The sequence below is a fragment of the Heliangelus exortis genome, chromosome 3 (genome assembly GCF_036169615.1).
Source record: "Heliangelus exortis chromosome 3, bHelExo1.hap1, whole genome shotgun sequence".
Lineage (NCBI taxonomy): Eukaryota > Metazoa > Chordata > Aves > Apodiformes > Trochilidae > Heliangelus > Heliangelus exortis.
The window spans coordinates 34,261,271-34,280,031 of record NC_092424.1 but is presented as its reverse complement, the minus strand read 5'-3'; the positions used below and the strand labels follow the sequence as shown (position 1 = coordinate 34,280,031).

At 46.2% G+C, this 18,761-nt stretch overlaps 2 protein-coding genes across 2 annotated transcripts in view; one reads left to right on the top strand and one right to left on the bottom strand.

Annotated features, from left to right (window-relative positions):
• Window positions 1-4,159: 4,159 nt before the first annotated feature.
• On the top strand, window positions 4,160-8,886 carry MAL (mal, T cell differentiation protein). Its single transcript, XM_071740065.1, has 4 exons — window positions 4,160-4,370; window positions 7,773-7,940; window positions 8,152-8,289; window positions 8,538-8,886. The coding sequence occupies exons 1-4, from the start codon at window positions 4,284-4,286 to the stop codon at window positions 8,610-8,612; spliced, it is 468 nt and encodes a 155-aa protein (XP_071596166.1). The 5' UTR covers window positions 4,160-4,283; the 3' UTR covers window positions 8,613-8,886.
• Window positions 8,887-14,246: 5,360 nt separating this feature from the next.
• MRPS5 (mitochondrial ribosomal protein S5) overlaps window positions 14,247-18,761 on the bottom strand; it is a 47,013-nt gene continuing 42,498 nt past the window's right edge. Inside the window, exons 10-11 of the mRNA XM_071740064.1 lie at window positions 16,098-16,234; window positions 14,247-14,839 (exon numbers count right to left, since the gene is read on the bottom strand). Of these exons, the coding sequence (XP_071596165.1) occupies window positions 14,615-14,839; window positions 16,098-16,234 (362 nt within the window). The 3' untranslated portion in view covers window positions 14,247-14,614. The remainder of the gene's footprint in view (window positions 14,840-16,097; window positions 16,235-18,761) is intronic.

The window sequence follows — 18,761 nt, the reverse complement described above, 5'->3', positions numbered from 1 at the left end:
TGCAGAAGAACCTTGCCACACCAAGGAGCAGTGGGAGGTTTGAGTTTGGCCATGCTAGGAACTACCTGGGTAGATCTCTAGACACCAGAATACACGCTGCATTTATTTCCAGATTTTATTGCTGGCTATTTTTATAACCTTAGGATTTTTTTGGTGGTTAAACAGTGGAACACAGGCTCCCCATGGAAGTGGTCACAGCACCAAGCCTGTCTGAGTTCAAGAAGCATTTGGATGATGCTCTCAGGCACATGGTGTGATTCTGGAAGTGCCTTACACAGGGGCAGGAATTGGACTTGATGATCCTGATGGGTCCCTTCTAACTCGTCAGATTCTATGATTTTGCCCACCCTCTCTCCCCCACCTTCCTCTTGTGGTTCCACAAGCAGCTTTCAAGCTGCCATGTTAAGAGTTAATGCCTTGTACAGCATTTGGTGGCTGTCATGGACAGTTAGTAAAAAGTGGATGGGGAGAAAGCAAAAGCAGCACTGGTCTCACCCCTCTGCCCTTGGTGGGGTAGAGTGGGCACTGCATTTAATGCATCAGTGGTCCAGCACACTGCAGCTCTGAGTACCAAGACTCCCCTGGGCAGAGGCTGTAGCTGAGCATCCCCAGGCACTGCTCATGTTGAGGGCTCTACAGAAGTGTTTGCAGAGCACAAAACTGCTCATGGCAGTTTCCGAAGACACCAGCCCTTACCTTCCATCACTCCAACAGAGCTGAAGCATGGCAAGCCTGGGGCACACTAAAGCCATTGCAGACAAGTAGCAGGAATGAAGGCAGAGTTTAGAGGCTAGGTGAAGCCATCTGAGGCCAGATGTGGGCAAGTAAAACAGGAGCCACATCGCTGAGCACATTCAGGAGCTCAATGAGCTTGTCAGACCCTTGGGGGGGTATCTGATACAGAAACATCCTCATTCCAGGATAAACAGAAAAAGCTTTATAAATATTTTATAGAAATCCACATACAGGTATCAGTATTTACAGACTTATAAAACTTCAGGAATGGAATTCATTAGAAATGGAATTCATTAAAACATGTCCATTTAAATAGAACTATGGGCAGTGCTGTGCTTGGAGCAGTGAGCATCATGTTCTGCAGAGGCTGTCATGGTTTGAGCCTCTGCTCTACCCCACCAAGGGCACAGGGGTGAGACCAGTGCTGCTTTTGCTTTCTCCCCATCCACTTTTTACTGACTGTCCATGACAGCCACCAAATGCTGTACAAGGCATTAACTCTTAACATGGCAGCTTGAAAGCTGCTTGTGGAACCACAAGAGGAAGGTGGGGGAGGAAGGGTGGGCAAAATCATAGAATCTGACAAGTTGGAAGGGACCCATCAGGATCATCAAAGGCCCAGGCGGCCGCTCGCTCCCCCCATCACGGGATGGTGAGGAGGAAATCCACCTAGAACCCTGTGGGTCACCGTTTCCAGTCATGGGCAAAACAGACTCAAGTTGGGGAAAAAATACATTTTATTTCTCATTAATCAAAATGTGTCAAAGAGAAAACAAAAAAGAGCTTAAATACTTTTTCCCTACCCCTCCCTTCCTCCCGAGCCCAACGTACTTGGCTCTGGTATCTTTACCTCCTCCTCCTCCTCTCTTGCAGCTGAGGGGCGAGGGATTAGGGTTTACAGCCTGGACATCACAGGTTGTTGTCTGCCGCTCCTTCCTCCTCGGGGAGAAGGATTCCTTTCAGTCTTCCCCTCTGCCAACCCGGGGTCCCTTGCAAACCCCTCCAAGGTGAGTCCCTCCTGCCAGGCACAATTCCTCAGGAACAAACTGCTCCAGGGCGGGTGGCCCTCAGAGCCAGGGACTGCTTGGGGAACAGTCCCCTGCACGGCCACAGGTCCACACCATCTGCTCCGTGATCTTCCATGGGCTGCAGGTCCACAGCTGCTCCTGTGGGGTCCTTCGTGGGTGTCAGATCGACAACAAACTGCTCCACCGTGATCCTCCATGGGTAGCAGGGAAGGGGCTGCTGTCTCACCATGGGATGTAGGGAAGAATCTCTGTTCAGGGCAACCTTCTCCTTCCTCACCCACCTAAGTCTCTTCACTCCAGCATTGTTTTCCTCTGGTGTTGATTTCTTTTCAGATGGTGTTCTCTCCCCTCTAGTGTTGCTTTCTTGCACCTCTCCCTCTCCTCTGCTCTTCATCACTGAGCATTTCTCCTTCTTGGACATGTTAAGCACAGAAGCCCACATCTTTAACCACATGTTTACCACAGAAGCCCTGATGGCTTGAGGCAGGGCTGGGGGGCGTTTTGGAAGGAGAACCGTTCAGAAGACACTGAGATGAGCCGCCCCTTGAGGGCCCCTTCCCTGCTACCAGAAACTGCACTGCATCAACCCAAAACAAAAAGCACGTTTACCCAGGAGAGCTATCTCGGGATGCCTCAGGAGCCAAGTTGCTCCATGAGGGTCCACAACAGCTTCAAGCCTTGCAACTGGCTCTCCACAGGGAACAAATGGTCCTCACTTGTTTTCCCTGAATGCACAAACACCAGAGATGACGTTGTATTTGCCAAGCAGAAAGGGGAATCCCTCCATCCTACCGAATTAATTCACCTTGACAGAGAGGAGGAACCAAGGAATTCCCTTCAGGAATGCAGTAAGCCATTGGACAGAATAACTTGATGTAGGAACAGAGGTGAATTTTTATGAAATGCCTCAAGTGGAAGGTATTTTGGCCCTCAGGTCACCTGAAAGAACATGCCACACATTTCACACACAGTGGATTTTGCTTCTCTTAGGCTCCCCTGGGCTTCTCATTCAAGAAGGTGTTTTGCATTCCTTACCAAAACAAACCAAAGACCTTTTTAAGGAATAGATTAACATTTTCTCCATTACTTCTTCAGGATTGTGGCCTTCTAGTTTCCACTGTTAGTAAGCAGGTTTGTAATCTACAGGTGAGACTGATGGGTAAAACAGAGCTTTGTTCTTAAGCCTAATTTGAAGGGATTGCTGAAAAGTACTTAATCTCAGGAGCAGAAACTACTAGAACTCTGCCTCCTCACACGTACAGCTTCACCAGCTTTTACCAGCCAGCATCTAGCCAGAAATCCTTGTCCTTAGGAGTTCAGTCCCAATGTAGAGACTGCTTTGGCTCTGTCTTGGAGAAAGGTGCAGTAAATGCATAAATTCTTTGGAGTTCACAGGGAGGCCAGAAGGGAGAGCACAAAGATTTGTAAGGATCCAAAGTGATAAATAAAAGAGATGTATAATTTCTGTGCTGACAGAATAGGGCAATAATTTCACAGTCTGTAGCTGTGAAAAGGCAAGCAAGACATATGGCTTGCCTTTTGACAAGTGCAAAGACAGAGTGCATCTCTTCTAGAAGGGGGCTGAGCAGTAAAAAGAGGTGTGTTATGGTAAGCTGGATGAAAAGGGTGGGCAAAGCAGCCTGCCCTTTTTGGGGCATAGACTCCAGATTGAAAAAAAAAAAACCCAAAACTAAAAAAAGGGGGAAGTAAAAAAATAAAAAGGAAGTCAAATGGCTTGGGAATCTTTCCTTCCTTTCTTCCTCCCTTCCTTCCCTTCCTTTCCTTCCTTCCTTTCTTCCCTCCCTTCTCTTTCTCTCTCTTTCTTTCTCTCTTTCTTTCTCTCTTTTTCGTTCTTTCTCTCTTTCTCTTATTTTATTTTATTTTATTTTATTTTATTTTATTTTATTTTATTTTATGTGTGTTACCTTGTGTATCCAATCTTCTGACATGATGGAAGTGGTTCACCCAGCAATTCAACTGGCCTTGTCTTGGAATCCATCTCCATCCATGAGACATTTCTCAGCCCTGCTGTTTGCCCATACCTGTCTTGTCCTGGCTTGCCTTGGTTGCCAGCTGCCCTTGTGCTTGCAGCTGTGGCCAGCTCATGTGGCTGAGGGGCAAGCTGACTTACTGTGCAAACAGAAAGTCTGAGAAGCTGCCTGGCTGGATGGGTATGGATCCTCAATACTGCTCTGAGACGTCAACCAGTGCCACCCACCCACACCCAGGGACTTGCCCTCTGTGCTCAGGTCCTGCAGACACCGCTCTGCTCAAAGTGCCCCGGGGCACTTTGGAAACCTCTTGGGTGGCTCCCATCACCCACCAAGTGACCCCTGCTTACAGGCTTTGGCCCCTCCTATGCCACTCACAGCTGTCTTCATCTGCCAGCAGGAAGGAGGGAGGGATGAAAGAAGAGCAGGAAGAAGGGGAGGGAAGGAGGAAGAGAGAGAGAGGGAGGGAAGGAGTCTGCATTTGGCAGCTACCTCCAGCAGGTGACAGTCACCGTGAGAGAGACCCACGATGTCCTCGACAACTTCCACTGCTTCTTTGCCCAGCGGCCTGGCTGTCCTGACAACTTTCCCAGATGTGCTCTTCATTCCAGAATTTGTGAGTGCTGGCTTTTCCCTGGGGAGGGCAGGTGCTGTTTGTGGGGCACCCGGCACAGTTTGTGCTATGCTGTAGGTGTCTGAGGGAAGAGACCCGACCCAAAGCATTTGGTTCAGGAGCTGTGCCTCGTCCCTCAGCCACAAGGGTCTGGGCACAGCCCCTGATGCCTGCTTTGCTCTCAAAGAAAATACAAGCCCAGAGCTGGAAGCTCTGAAGCTCTACTTTAGCCTGTGGGGTATTTCTGTGGTGCCTCCAAATGCTCTTTGTAATTTTCCACCTAACAAGTGTTGAAGGGTTTGCTCGTGGGTTTAAGTGAGGTTGCCAAATTGAGACAGTTTATTAAGTGGAAGGTGATTTTAGCAGGTGGTACAGGCAGAGGATAAACTGTTTGTTTAAAGCAGGGGGAAGGGGTTGGGAGGTAATTGCAGCAGCAAAGAAACCAGGCTGCCAAAACTGTAGTTCTCAGCTGCAGTGTTCCTGAGCTGGAGATACAGGGTTCTGGACCTGGCTGTGGGGGTAACAGTGGGTGAGCAAAGGGTGAACAAACACCTTGTAACTTCTTCCCATATTGTAATTTCATTAAGTAGGAGAAGGTCATAATCTTAATGGACTTGGCACAGGTGTTTATAAGCAGTTGCTGGGAGCACTGACTGTAAGATGGAAAATTTCTATTAGAACCTTTTTCCTGTGTTCTCTTCTCCCACCCATTGAAACCTAATCCTCTCACAACAATTTGAGAGGCTTTTTCCAAAGCCTGAGCACTTTCATCCAGCACTGAGGAGTCTAGCTGAGTGTTGTAGGATGGTGTTCAGATTATTTTGTACAAAAAAACTTCAACTTTGCAACCTGGAACCAAATCCATCCCTGTTACCCAACTCAGTCTACACTCCTGGGTTTTAGAGCATTTTTTACATCATTCTCCTAGTGATAGCAGTCAAGCAAAGAGGAACTGGGTTAAAGCAGGCATTACCCATGTGTAGAGAAAGGCTTTCCTTCAGCTTCTCCAAGTATGTTCTGGCGACCTGGTCTCTGTGCCCAGGCCCTGAGAGCATGGTTCAGGTTTCCTGGAGCTACATGAAGGAGGATGCTAAGTGCCTGTGGAGGTTCTGGCTGTGTAGATACTTGCAAGCCACCCGTCCCACTGCCTTGTGTTAGTCCTGATGCTGGTCATGCTTTTGGCTTCATCCATGCCTTCATCTTTCTGTTTGTGATTCCTGTCTCCAGGGAATTTGGCAAGGCAGCTTGCTTAATGAGACAAAAATAAGCACCCTATCCTTTGATTTGGGTAAGATCTGGAAATGTGCATCCTAAAGGCTCAGGAACCACACCGGGAAGGAGGAATGTTGCATAACTGGATTTCTCCACCTCTGGAGGTTCATGACCCTAGGTTGTGCAGTTGTATTATCTCTGCTGTGTACAAAGGAGGCAGTTGCTTTGAATCATGGCATTCAGAAGGATAAAGAGTTTCTTAATCTTTAGTAGAATCTGGGGTTGCCTGCAGTGGGTTAATATGTTAACTCCAAAAAAAAAAAAAAGCTAAGACAATTGCAAAAATGCCAGAAGTTCCCACCTGCAGCTCTGATGATTGCTACGTCTGGATGTGCTGATTAAGAACTACCATTTTTATTCTGTGAGGCTGGGTTTAATTCTTGCAACCTATTTTATTTGAAGAGCCTTCTGCATATATGGGTAGTCAGGCCTATGTGAAATAGCTGAAAAAAGCTGAAGACAGAAATGTTTCCTTAGTTAAAGGCTATTTAAAAGAGAAGTTTTGGTCAGACTGCTGTCCCCAACCTGCTGTGAGTTGTTACTGAAAGCCTCTTGACCTTGTCATTGTTTTTATGAGTCTGCTGCATGGCAGCACCATAAAACTAAAGTCAGTCATCAAGCCATGCCAAACATACTTGTCTGAATGAGAAATCACATCCTGGATATAAGAGAGATGGGGAGTGGTAACAAACGAGGGGTGACACTTCTTTCCCCAGCCTCGTATCTCACCCTGATTGCATTGGATTTCAGTGGAGTAACTATAAGGTTTCTTCAGGATTTTTAGCTGCAGCCTGCTCATGGTGTCACCACATGAGCAATTACAGGGACTGGATTGTGTTCGAATGTCTTTGGTTGTCACACAGGCACCAAAACCAGCACTTTCTCAAGGTCTTGAGGGTCTCAAGCACATCACTGATTTAATGTATTGGTTTGCGTAATGTAACTGGTGAACTTTTCTATACCCATGGGGTGACACAAATGATCTGACATTTTTCTGAGTATTTTTCTCCCCTTGCAAAACGCCTCCAAGGAAATGGAAATGCCATGATTTTTATGAGCTGGCACTTAGGAGCTAACAAAGGCTGGCCTAGGATATGCTGGCAGTCAGAATGATCTGAGAGTCAGTGAGGATCTCTTGAGATTTAATTCAAAACCAAGACCAGCGGGTGACAAGGGATAGGTCCCCACAGCTGCCCTGGCTCTGTGGGTTCAGCTAAGGCGTTCCTCATCGTAGGATGAGGAACCAAACTTTGCACAGGTTCAAAAAACAAGTGGGCTGCTTTGTAACAGGGGAAAGTTGTGTGCATTTTATTGCAAAGGCAGCGCTTGGACAGTTGGCAGCATTGGACATTGTGCTCTCATTCTCTTGCGTAGGAATCTGCCAGTGGATGAGGGATGGAGCCTAGATATAGCTCTGCTTATGTTCCACACCCTCTCAGAAAGCCCATAGCAAACTCCCAAGGCTGGCTGAAAAAGAATGGGATCCCACTTCCTACCAGACCAGCAGCTGGTATCTTGCACAGCTCTGGTGAAGCCAACAAATGACAACCCAAATAGCTGGACCAGCAATACAACCCCCTCTTCCCAGGAGGATCAGGGAGCCTCTACTTTATTTCCTCTACCTCAGAGAGTAAAACTGGCTGTATTACCTCTCTTCAACCTGTTCTCTCTCCTTTCAGGCTGACATTTGCATTTCATTAAGGCCGTGTCCGTGGCCTTCATGAGGCCACGTGTCTGTACTGTTTGTGCAAGCACACTGAGTCTGATGCCACTCCTTTCAGGGATCTGCCACACTGTAAAACAGACATGCCCTTCTGAAATAAGCCTCCCTGCTCATCGAAACCAGGCTTCAAAAATGTCAGAACCAGCTTCCTGAGCACACTGATGTGGGGAGGACATGAATGGCAGTGACACCAGGAGGCAGGGCTACAATGGGGCTTTGTTTGGATTAAGATCAGAGAGAGATGCTCCCAGCTAATCCCCAGTGTAAAATGGAGGCTGGGAAGAAGTCAGAGGCATCCCCGGGTTATTGCCATGTGCAGTGCTAGTGTCAGAATTGTGCATGATTTTTTGCTGGGCCCTGGACAAGCCTATTTATCTCGTGCTCACCTTCTCTTCCACTTTCACTTACAGATCTTTGGGGGCCTTGTCTGGATCCTGGTGGCATCCTCCAAGGTCCCGGCACCCATACTGCAAGGCTGGGTGATGTTTGTCTCCGTGTTCTGCTTTGTCATGTCCACCACCCTCCTCTGCCTCTACCTCTGCGGGGCACACGGCGGCAGCAGATCCTGGGTCACCTTGGTAAGTGGATGTGATGAGCCTCAGAGCCTCTCCCCTCCCTGGAAGACAGATGTCTCCTTGGCTGCTACTGCACTCCACAATGCAGGCCGGGGTTCCTTTCTGGAACCTTTCTGGGTTTCACTTTACTTGAGTGGGTTCCTTTATTCCCCCCCTACCCCCACTTCACAGTGGCTGCCCCTTGGAAATGACTCTGTGACTCTTTGTTTCTTAGGATGCCACCTGCCAGGTAATAGCGTCTCTGTTTTACCTCAGCGCTGCCGTGTTGGAAGCCTATTTCACCTATGCCATAGGCTTGGTATCTGACAACCCTCTGCTTGCAGACACCTACAAGGAGAACGTCGCTGCTGTGGTGAGCAGGAGAAGCAGGGGCAAAGAGGGGAAGGTGACTGTAGAGTGGCTTCAAGGCCAAGTCATTAATTAATTGCACCAACCATCCAGGAAAGGGGGAGGGGAACTATTCGCAGTCCTATTGCGCATTAATATCTCCAAATGTTCAAGGGTTAACAGAAATACCATGCATCAGGAGGTGTTTGCTCAGTGCAGGAACTCATACCATATAATAAAAAGTTAACTGGCTGATGTGTTTTTCCATTGTAGGTATTTGCATTCTTAGCTACCCTGGTGTACGTGATCCATAAGGTGTTCTCTCTCCTGCGATGGAAATCATCCTAAGAGCTTCCCCTCACCAAGTGTCTTATGGTCACCCCATGAACATGAAAGTTGTTCAATGACTGCAGTTTCTGGGCTGGGTTTGGGTTTTGTTTTGTAACATATGTATTATAAATAAACAGCTTATCATGGGGGACCATGGCAATGAAGAAAAAGAGCCTGCCAGGGAAAGCTATATCTTGCCATGATCTGTTTCCTTTTAGTCTCTTATGGGTTTGGTACGGTTTGATGCTGGTAATTGGTGCCCAAATAAAAAAACATCCAGCTTTAAAAAGAACAGTTGAGTTCAAAGTGCTAAAATCTCCCTGAGCCACACCTTCATGCCCCCAGGGTTATTGCTAGCAGGGGAAGCCTGAATAACCTGCATGAGCATGGAATAGGGTCATTTTAATTGCTGCCTGTCCAAGTAAGGCTGTTTCCCTCCCTAAACCTGCTGTGCCAAAAGAACATTTTTTAATGCAGTTTCTAGAACTGCTATCTCTGACTCGTGATGAGAAACTGGGACAATATTTAACTTTCCTTGGGGGTGATTTGAGCTATTGCAATCCCTGAAGGGTATTGCTGAATTATGAGGCACAGCCATAGTGCCAGGAATTACTGCTGGTTTTAATCCCCTGACAGTATAGAGTTTAGAAGGTGCACAGCAAGAGAATTGTGTGGATGATTAGAATAATATCTTGAATAAGCAGAGGCAATCAACTCATCTTTGGTACGTGGCTGCTCTCACACACCCCAGCACTATGCCACTAATAAAGAGGGGTTTGCTGGGATTTTGCAAATAGACAAGAGTAATTTCTGCTGTTTTCTCCTCAGTGCACTCAGGGACACAGCCCTCTACAGCCTCAGAAGCACTGTGCAGGGACAGGACAATGCCAAAGGAGAAGGCACAGGCTTGGGCATGAATGAGAGGGCTTTTCAGGCAAGGAGAGCTTGTAGGGCTCAGCAGCTGGGGTCAGGGACTAAACCAACTTGGGTTCACCTCAGTGATGATCAGCTAAATGCTCAAATTACTCCAGTGTGCTGGGTCTGGCTGTGAAATTTTCTTCATGGTAGCTGGCATGGAATTATGTTTTGGGTTTATGTTGAAAACAGAGCTGAAAACACAGAAATGTTTTCATTGACTTCTGAGCAGTGCTTACACAGTCAAGGACTTTTCTGCTTTTCTTTTTCTGATGCCACCCCAACAGCAAGCAGACAGGGGTGCACAAGAAGCTGGGAGGGAACACGCCTGGGACAGCTAACCCTGACTGACCAAAGGGATATTCCAGATCATTTGATGTAATGCTCAGCAATAAAACCTGGTAGGTGGGAAGAATGAGGAGGAGGGGGTGTTCAGAGCTGTGGCATTTGTCTTCCCAAGTAACCATTTTGGGTGCTGGAGCCCAGCTTTTTCCTGGAGATGGCTGACCACCTGCCTTCTGATAGGAAGCAGTGAATGACTTCCTTGTTTTGCTTTGCTTCTGTGTATGGCTTTTGCTTTACCTATTAAACTGTTTTTTATCTCAGCCCATGGATTTTCTCACTTTGCCATTGCAACTCTCTCCCCCATCTTGCTGTGTGTGTGTGTGTGGGGAGTGGGTGAGCAGCTGCACGGTGGTGCTGAGTTGCTGCCTGGGGTTAAACCACGACCGTGAGACAATTTAAATGGGGTTTAGACCCAGGAAAGGGAGTTTTCACATGCTGGAGGTGCTTAATGAACAGCACCAAATTAGCCCTTTCAGCTTGTGGGGCAAAAAACCGCTTCTGTTTTCGGTCTGAAGTTTCTGGATAGAAACAAAGTCTAGACAATGGAAGGGAAGTAAAAGCTTAGAGGCACCTCTATTGCTTCAGCTCCAGGAGGGACTTTTGAGCTGTGATCATGGGTTTGGGTGGAAGCTTTTAATGGCAATGTGAGTAAAATAGTTGTGAGGTTTTTTTTCTTGTTTTTTCCTTGCTGGAAACCAGCCTGGCCTGTTTTGCTTGTGTTGGTGTGACAAAAGCAAGTGGATTGCAACAGGAGCAGAAAAAAGAAAACCCTTTTCAAAGCAGGGAGGGAACTCACAGCCACTTGGGACAATGGCACTTGGTTCTGAAGGTTTAATACACACCTGTTGGAACTGGTTTCAGCATCATGTCATCATGACACCTGTGTGGCAGCTGGTGCCCAGGTTTGCCCTGCTTCTATTAACGCCCCTGAGTTTAGCATTAAAACACAAAGATGCCTTCTTGTTTGGGTCTGGTTACAAAAGAAGACATTTGCGGTCATGCCCTGGACTCTGACTACCTTCTGCACCCAAGTGTGGCCAGCAGCCTTCTATCTCCCCTCATACCCACATCCACATCTCGTGGCCATCATCACATTTGCAGCCTGTGTCTTGGCGGGGCTTCCATCTCTCCTCCCAAGTTCTGGCCTTCCTTTGCCCTTTGCTTCTCCCTTCCCTACCACACCCCAGTTTACACCAGGCTGCTGTGCTCCACCTACTCGTCCCTTTCCCTCCAGCCCCACCTGGTTTGCTGGGATACCCACCCCGTGCTGCTCCTGTGGGAGTGTTCATCAGCCCCCCAGCAGCTGGGGAGCAGCCTGAGACAAGGCTATGGATGTGACATTGAGAGGAAGGCTCCGTGGCCCCAGTGTAACCTGGGCCAAGCCTGCTTGGGCTTGCCTGAAAGAAAGGCCACCACAGGGTCAGGAACATCCAAACTTGATACAAAGCAGGGCTGCTGCAACTTTGGTGCCCTCCTAGTGTGGCCCCCAACTCCAATCCCACGCAGCCAAAGAGCTTGGAAGTGAATGAGTGTCCCCGTTTGGCAGGCAGCATGGGACAGTGACACAGTGAGCTGGGGTTTATTGGACCAGGCTGCAGAATTGCAGCTGGTGGGCTGCAGCCACCTGCCTGATGTTACCTGCATGGTGGAAAGAAGGAGGAAAAAAAAGAGAAAAAGAAAATGAGCAGCAGCCTGAGATCTCCATTGCCCATCATGCCCAGCTGTCCCATCATCTCAATACAGCCATGAAGACCAACATGCCCTGGAAGCTGGGCAGCTCAATGAAGCTGCCTGGAAAATGGCACACGTCAGTGCTTCTGAAGGGAAGGAAGCTTCCCAGAACTCAGAGAATCTCCTGGGACCTACAGACCATTTACCATACCTGCACCAGGTCTCATCCACACATAGAGACCTGAGGATAGCATTGCCCTGAGAATTTGCTGCCACCTCAGTGGAAACATCAGGCATGATGTGCACTGCAGGCTTGAGCCTTCTCTCCTGGAGATATTTGTGAGATGGGGTTAGTTGTGCCTCAGCATGGCTCCCCAGAGTGTGAGACAGCTGATCTCAGTGCTGCTTTCACACAGTTGGCCCTGCATATGGGGCTGATCCATCCCTGGCTCTGCATTTGCTCAGATATTTCCAGAACCCCCTCCAGACTGGCATTTCATCTCCAACATCATCCTCCTCACACCATTTCATTCATCCTTCCCATCCCTGGGATTCCACTGCAAATGCAGGAGCCCATCAGACCACTTCCAAGTCCTCCCAGTTTGTTAAAAACAGTGAGCTTATTGCATACCTGCAGCAACCAGATTTCCACGTGTCAGTGGAACTGGAGTGACTGTCTCTGCTCTCCTCTGGGTCCCCCAGGAAAACAAGGAGGGCTGCAGGCATCTACTCCAGAGAGAAGGCTATTAGACTTCACTTAAAGTGTCCACTGGAAGGCAGGAAAAACCTCAGCTCTAATAAAAACAACATTATGGACATATCATTCATTAACTATGTCCAGATCGTAATCTTGGTTACTCTTGCTCTATATAAATAGCTTAACTGTGAGCTGTTCCCCAAATATTTATATATTGGATACCTTGCCTCCAGTGATGCAATGAGTTAGAAGCACTTTCATCTTCTCCTGAACTGCAGAAGAATTTGCTTTATCTGAAAGCAAAGAAAATTATGGCCAACTCCATGGAAAATGCAGGAGTTCCTGTGTCCAACTTTTCCTGTGACTGATGAGCAAACTGCTGGCTAAAACATTTGTACAAGCATCTATATTAACAAGAACTTATGAAAACAAGAAATAAAATTTCTATGGAGGGCTCAAAACTCCACATAGGTCTGTGGCAGGGTCTGATTCATGGCTGGCTTGGTCTGCCTCCCTCTCTCCTGTCCCAGCTATGGTCCATTTCCTATCTCTGATCTTTCCCCTCAGACCATGGCCCCCACCTGCTCCTTGGTCTCCCTTCTGCTAACAGATTTAAGCATTGATTCATAGAATCAGAGAATCACAGAATGGTTTGGGTGGAAAGGGACCTTACAGATCATCTAGTTCCAGTCCTCCTGCCATGGGCAGCAACACCTCTCCCTAGACCAGGTTGCTCAGAGCCCCATCTAACCTGGCCTTTCTGAACACTTTCAGAGATGGGGCATCCACAACCTCCCTGGGCAACCTGTGACAGTGTCTCACCACCCTCAGACAAAGAAGTTTTTCCTAATGTCTGCCCTAAATCTACCCTCTTCCAGTTTAAAACCCTTATCTCTCATCTTATCACCACACACCATTGTAAAATATCCCTCCCCACCTTTCCTGTAGCCCCTTCAGGAAATGGAAGGCTGCTAGAAGGTCTCCCCAGAGCCTTCACTTTTCCAAGAGAACTCCAACTCTCTCAGCCTGTCTTAGCAGGAGAGGAGCTCCAGCCCTCTGATGATCTTCATGACCCTCCTTGGGACTATCTCCAACAGCTTCTTTCTGCTGGGGACTCCAGAACTGGACACACTACTCCAGGTGGAGTCTTATGAGAGCAGAGTAAGGGGAGGAAAAATCCCCCCTTTTGACCTGCTGGCCACTCTCCTCTTGATGCAGTCCAGGATATGGTTCTTTCTGGGCTGCAAATGCACACTGCTGGCTCATGCTGAGCTTCTCATCAACCAAGACTGCCTACTCCCTCTCAGAGCTGTTCTCAATCCATTCTCCACCCAGCCTGTAATTGTGCTTTGGATTGTCCCAACCCAGGTGAATAAGAATTTTCATGACCAGAGATAAAACTCAATTAAATTCACACTGCCTGTTTGAATATACACAACTGCTATCGTTAGAAACCTGCATTTAGAAATCAATGCAAAATATGGCTCCTGGATTTCTTCAACATTAAAACTGCTGTGTATCACGAGCTTTCTCTTTTTCCTTTAATCCTCAGACAGGTGCAGCACTTGCTGAGTTCTTTGTAGGGTCCAAGACTCTACTGTGCTTAGTACCAAACTGGCAGAATGTGAAGCTCATGCATGCAGAGGAGAGCACCATAAGAAAGGCTGGACTGCAGGCTTTGGACTGGACTTCCAATGCCAGTCAGAACACCCCAGTATCCCAGAAGAGACTGCAGGGTGGCTATCCTCAGCTATTTGGGCTTTGCCTCATTTGGGGAATTCTGCCTCAACTCACATGAATAGTGTCTGCACAAGTTCAGCTGCTGTCCACTGTCACCTTGCCTCCCTCCTCCCAGCCAGGAGACAACTTCTACTTTCTGGTTTCACACTTCCCCTACCATAACGAGTGACCTCAAGGAGGAGATGGAAGAGTGCACACATTAACTTCCACTACTGCCACTTGCTTCAAGATCTCCCAGACACAGATATTTTGCAAAAAAGACTCCCACAAACCCACACTGAACCTCTTTCTAAGGATTCTTTATTGCTTTCACAATCTTATCTTTCCAGTAGGTTCCCAAAAGCTTGTGAAAGAAACATGGGATCTCTTAACCAAACATTGTCTTCAGGATTCAAGTGAATGTATGCTTGAAGTCAAAGTCATGTTCACTGGCTGTTTCCATCTGAACATCCCCTGTTGAACAGTGGTCAGAAGGATTGTGGGAAAAGACACAGTGTTACAGAATGGAAGCAATGGGAGCAGCAATACAAATGGCATGAGAGAGCTTTTGGTGCCCTCCACTGAAATGTAAGCCTAGACAAGCAGTCCACTTGAGCTGTCCTTTCCCAGTTGCATCTCCAAGCAGAAGAGACCGAGGGATGGAAGCTTTTATTTACCATATTGTCCGTCTGACATTTGCCCAGGGAGATTTCTTCATTCCCTGAGCTTGTTTCACCTCGCTCCACTCCAGCTTTATGTCTGGAACCTCATCTTCAGGCTCAGGATCCTCACGGACACTCCCCTCAGGCAGTGCCACCACGATGGGCAGAGGGCCCTGCTCCTCCCGGAACTCCACTACGTAGAGACCCTTCTGGTTTGCTAATTGCTGGTGAGTCTCCTGGGAGCAGAAAAGAGAAAAGACAATCAAAGCCATGATGCACAATGTTGATTTACTTCAGGTCAAACTCTACATGGCAAATGGGGCAGTATAAAAAAAAAAAAAAATTTACTAATAAACAGCTTAAACAGTGCGTAAGTTAAATGACTCATCAGGCTCATCCCCATGGGTTTCAAATGAGGAAACTGCATAAGCAGCAGGAATTCAGGTAACCAGACTACAGATACACTGGCATTACAATGTCATCCTAGAGGACTTGTTTCTGGAAAGGACCTGGCCAGAAAAGGCATATCCTGCTAACAAGGACATATTTTTGCACATTAGTACCATATGGTAACATTTTTAGGTCTTTACATGGATGTAATTTTCTTTTGACAACAGTAAAGTGCTTATTACTGCCCTGAAAGGCAATATAATAATATAAATCTAACATTATTTTCAACAATGTCTTCCTCACATGTAAGTTGCTTTGCTCATAATCAGAATTTACAGAATAAATGCCTATTGGGAACAGGCAATTTTTCTCATTCGGGGCAGTCAAGAAAAGATATGAAATGCACGTGTCTCAAAGCAGGCCCTTCTGCTCTTCTGTTCATCCTGTGGAAGACCTCTCAAAGACTATGCATTGAAAATCTCTGACAGCCTTCAGGTCTGATTAACCTTGGATACTGAAAAGCATCTGGAACTGTCTCATTAAGTGAAGAGCATCATACGCCCCTCCAAAGCCTGAACTGAAAAATTTGGCTAGGACAGGGTGACATTTCTGGTAACTTTAGGTTTGCAGGGCTATACTGGGAACGTACACTAATGCTAAATCCTGGCAACAACCAGGACTCCATGACTAAATGAGATAACCAGGAATTTTCAAAGGCCTAACTCATCCTAAAGCTGGTGTTCAAAGAAGTCAGATGAGACTTAGAAATTTAGAATGCAAACAAACAAGCAGCAGCAATCAAAGCAGGGCCACAACTTTCTCTGCCCATGATTCAAATGTCACAAAAATTACTTCAAATGAAAGCCCAGAAATTCAGATGTCCACGAGAGGCACTTGGCTGTGGAACAGGCAGCATTACATACAGCTCTTTCTGACTGGACAGCTTCATATATTTGCTGAGGAATTTCTCACATGCTGATTTTGTTTTCTCTTTGGAAAATCATTTCATTTTAGACTTTGAATATAAATTGTTTGACCACAAAGTACTACAATATCAGTTCACTCTATCCCTCGATGAATGGGACCACTGAGAGTGTAATCTACCTGTTGTGTCAATCCTTTAAAGAGAGCTCTGGTAATGTTAATCAAGTTTTTGGATCCAGTAACCTTGGCATACATATCTTTAATGCCAATTAGTTTGCAGATGGTGATGATAGCTCGGTGGCAACGAAGACCATACCCTGGAGAGAAAAAAATATAAATTAGCATTGTATGATTATTTGTATGTATGCAACTTAGCTAAGGAAAAAGAGACAACTAAGACTTAGTTATTTTTGTTACCAAGCATGTTAGAACGCCTTGTATTTTAAAAAATGCAAAGCCATTCTGGAAATACCATTCTTCCCAGTCTTTGTAGCCATGCTAACATCAAGATTGGGGATTTTTTTATACTGCATACAAGCTAGTTAGCATATTCCAAAACAAACAAAAAATCTCACAACTTTTAAACTCAAAAGGTAAAACCATATAAAATTGCAACATGAATAACTGTTTAATACCACAGGCTTGGGCACTATTCCTTTGAGGTACCATTGGCAGCTTTGCAAGAATCTTCCACAAATGTATTCCACCATGAGTGGGAACACTCACCAAATGAAAGGCAATTTCTTTCTCCCTCTCAACGCAGCAGAAAAATAAAATTCTAACACTTCCTCAAGCTACAAGTACTACTAGCAGAGAAGTAAGGCAAGATCCTCTCCCCTTGTAATGGCTTTTTTTTAGTACTCTTAAGTGAGTACTAAAAAGAAGCCATTACAAGGGGAGAGGATCTAAATGTAAATGGATCCTGACCAAGGCTGTCTCTTCTTAAAAAACAACACCCACATAGCTTCAAACCTGTGCCCTTTGCCACTTCAGGTGACAAATGCTGAATGAGAGCATCAGCAGCTCCTAATGATGGTCAATCTGAATATAAAGTCCTGCTTCACACACACGATGGAAGGATTTAAACTTCTCCCCTGTGGTGAAGTTACTGCTCAAAACAAGAGGTATGCTCAAGCACTCTTGTCAATTGGGCTTCCTTCCTTCCAGAAGGACCCTGCAGTAGAAGCAATGCCAGTGTCTCCCATTTCCAGGGAGACTGCTGCTGGGTGAGAGAGACCTACAGAGCCTTCCTACAGCTTGAGGTTGTGCTCAGGACTTCTCTCAGGCAGAGAGCAGGCAGGGACATTGTGGAGGGAAAGAAAAGGGAAGTTCAAGTCTGTGGGCAATAATGCTCCAACAGAAAAGTCTGCTTTAAACACAGAGCTCCTGGGGAAACAGGGTGAGTGTCCCCTGGCACGGGTGTGTCCTGCTGCTCACAGGCCTTTGGCTAGCCAAATGAAACCACATTTTTATTTGATGCAGCTCTTGGCAAGCAAAGCTTTGAGCAGCAAAAGTGGGACTGAAGCTGCCTGCAAATTGAGGAAGGCTTCCTGCACTCACGCCAAATTCACACTTCCTATTTGACCTCCAGAATGTGAACCTGTTACTGGCCTCCTGACTCACCAAGAGCAATTAATCAGTTTCACAGTCTGTGCAAAATGTTACAGCCATCTGCCACCAGACATCAAAAAGTTATGCTTGTCCTCCTCAGGTTAGAAAAGCTGGCAGAGTGCTATGCACTACCAAAACCATGAGAGAGCACAGATTATCCAGGCACTATGCAGAGACACCACTTCTTTTCTCCTGGCCCAGCAACTGGAGTGAATCACACTTTGTTGTGGCACAACATGAAGGACACAATGGAAATAAAGCAGGTAACAGACACCTCTACACTGGAAAGACAGCAAAACACTCTCTACTTTTAGAAAAATAAATCTTAAAGAACAAATGAGTGTTGTGACACTCATCTGATTCCAACCTACTGTTCAAAGCAGTAAGATGATCAAAAAAAGTTTGTGTGTGCCTGTGGAAACCAGAGGCCAAATTAAGAAAGCTTGTTACTGTAACAACTTGGAATTTGTAGGTGAGTAGGGAAGAGAAAGGTATTTCAAAATCCACAAACGCAACTGAGGTTTGCATTTCATCTGCATCCATCTCCACCACAGAGTGTTCCATTAGCTTGAATGCACAATTATAGTACATTAGCATTAATTGCAAGTGATTTCTTAGATGTGCCAGGAGTCTAATTTTGCTCGCTTGCTCCCCAGTGAGATATGTTTCATGTGGCCTACCTCTATTCATCTTTAAAAATTGGTTTGTGATAGTTCTAATGCATCTTACTTAACAGCTGAAAAGCCAGGTCATTGATTAGTCCACTCTGCGGGACACTATTGCTGCTGAGTAAATGAGGGAAAAAAAAATAAATCTATGCCAGTGCTTCATGTTTTATTATGACAATGTGTCCCTGTTAACCTATAACTGGAAAAAGAAACTATAACCATCCAAAGCCACTTGTGCTGCCATTGGAGAAAATATTGCTTTCTGTGCTGCAAGACAAAGTCAAGTGTCAGACACAATTACATGTGAGTAAGCTCTAAATGGCTGCTGTGAAGTTTCATTTTCAGTGACTTAAAGCACTTATATTCTGGCAATTTTATTGTTGCTTTTCTCCCATATCACTTCTTCTCTTCTCATCTCATCTCATCTCATCTCATCATCTCACTATGGTTTCTGCAGATTGTGAATATGTGAAACTCAGAGGCCAGCAAACTACTCCATCGATCACTGAACAAAGTTTATTCCAAACACAAAAAGAAGGGATTCCAATTGCAAACTCCATCTGTA

Coding starts and splice junctions, on each gene's coding strand:
- MAL (XM_071740065.1), top strand. CDS start 4,284: ATGTCCTCGACAACTTCCACTGCTTCTTTGCCCAGCGGCCTGGCTGTC. Junction 4,371..7,772: donor TGCTCTTCATTCCAGAATTT/GTGAGTGCTGGC, acceptor TTTCACTTACAG/ATCTTTGGGGGCCTTGTCTG. Junction 7,941..8,151: donor GCAGATCCTGGGTCACCTTG/GTAAGTGGATGT, acceptor TTTGTTTCTTAG/GATGCCACCTGCCAGGTAAT.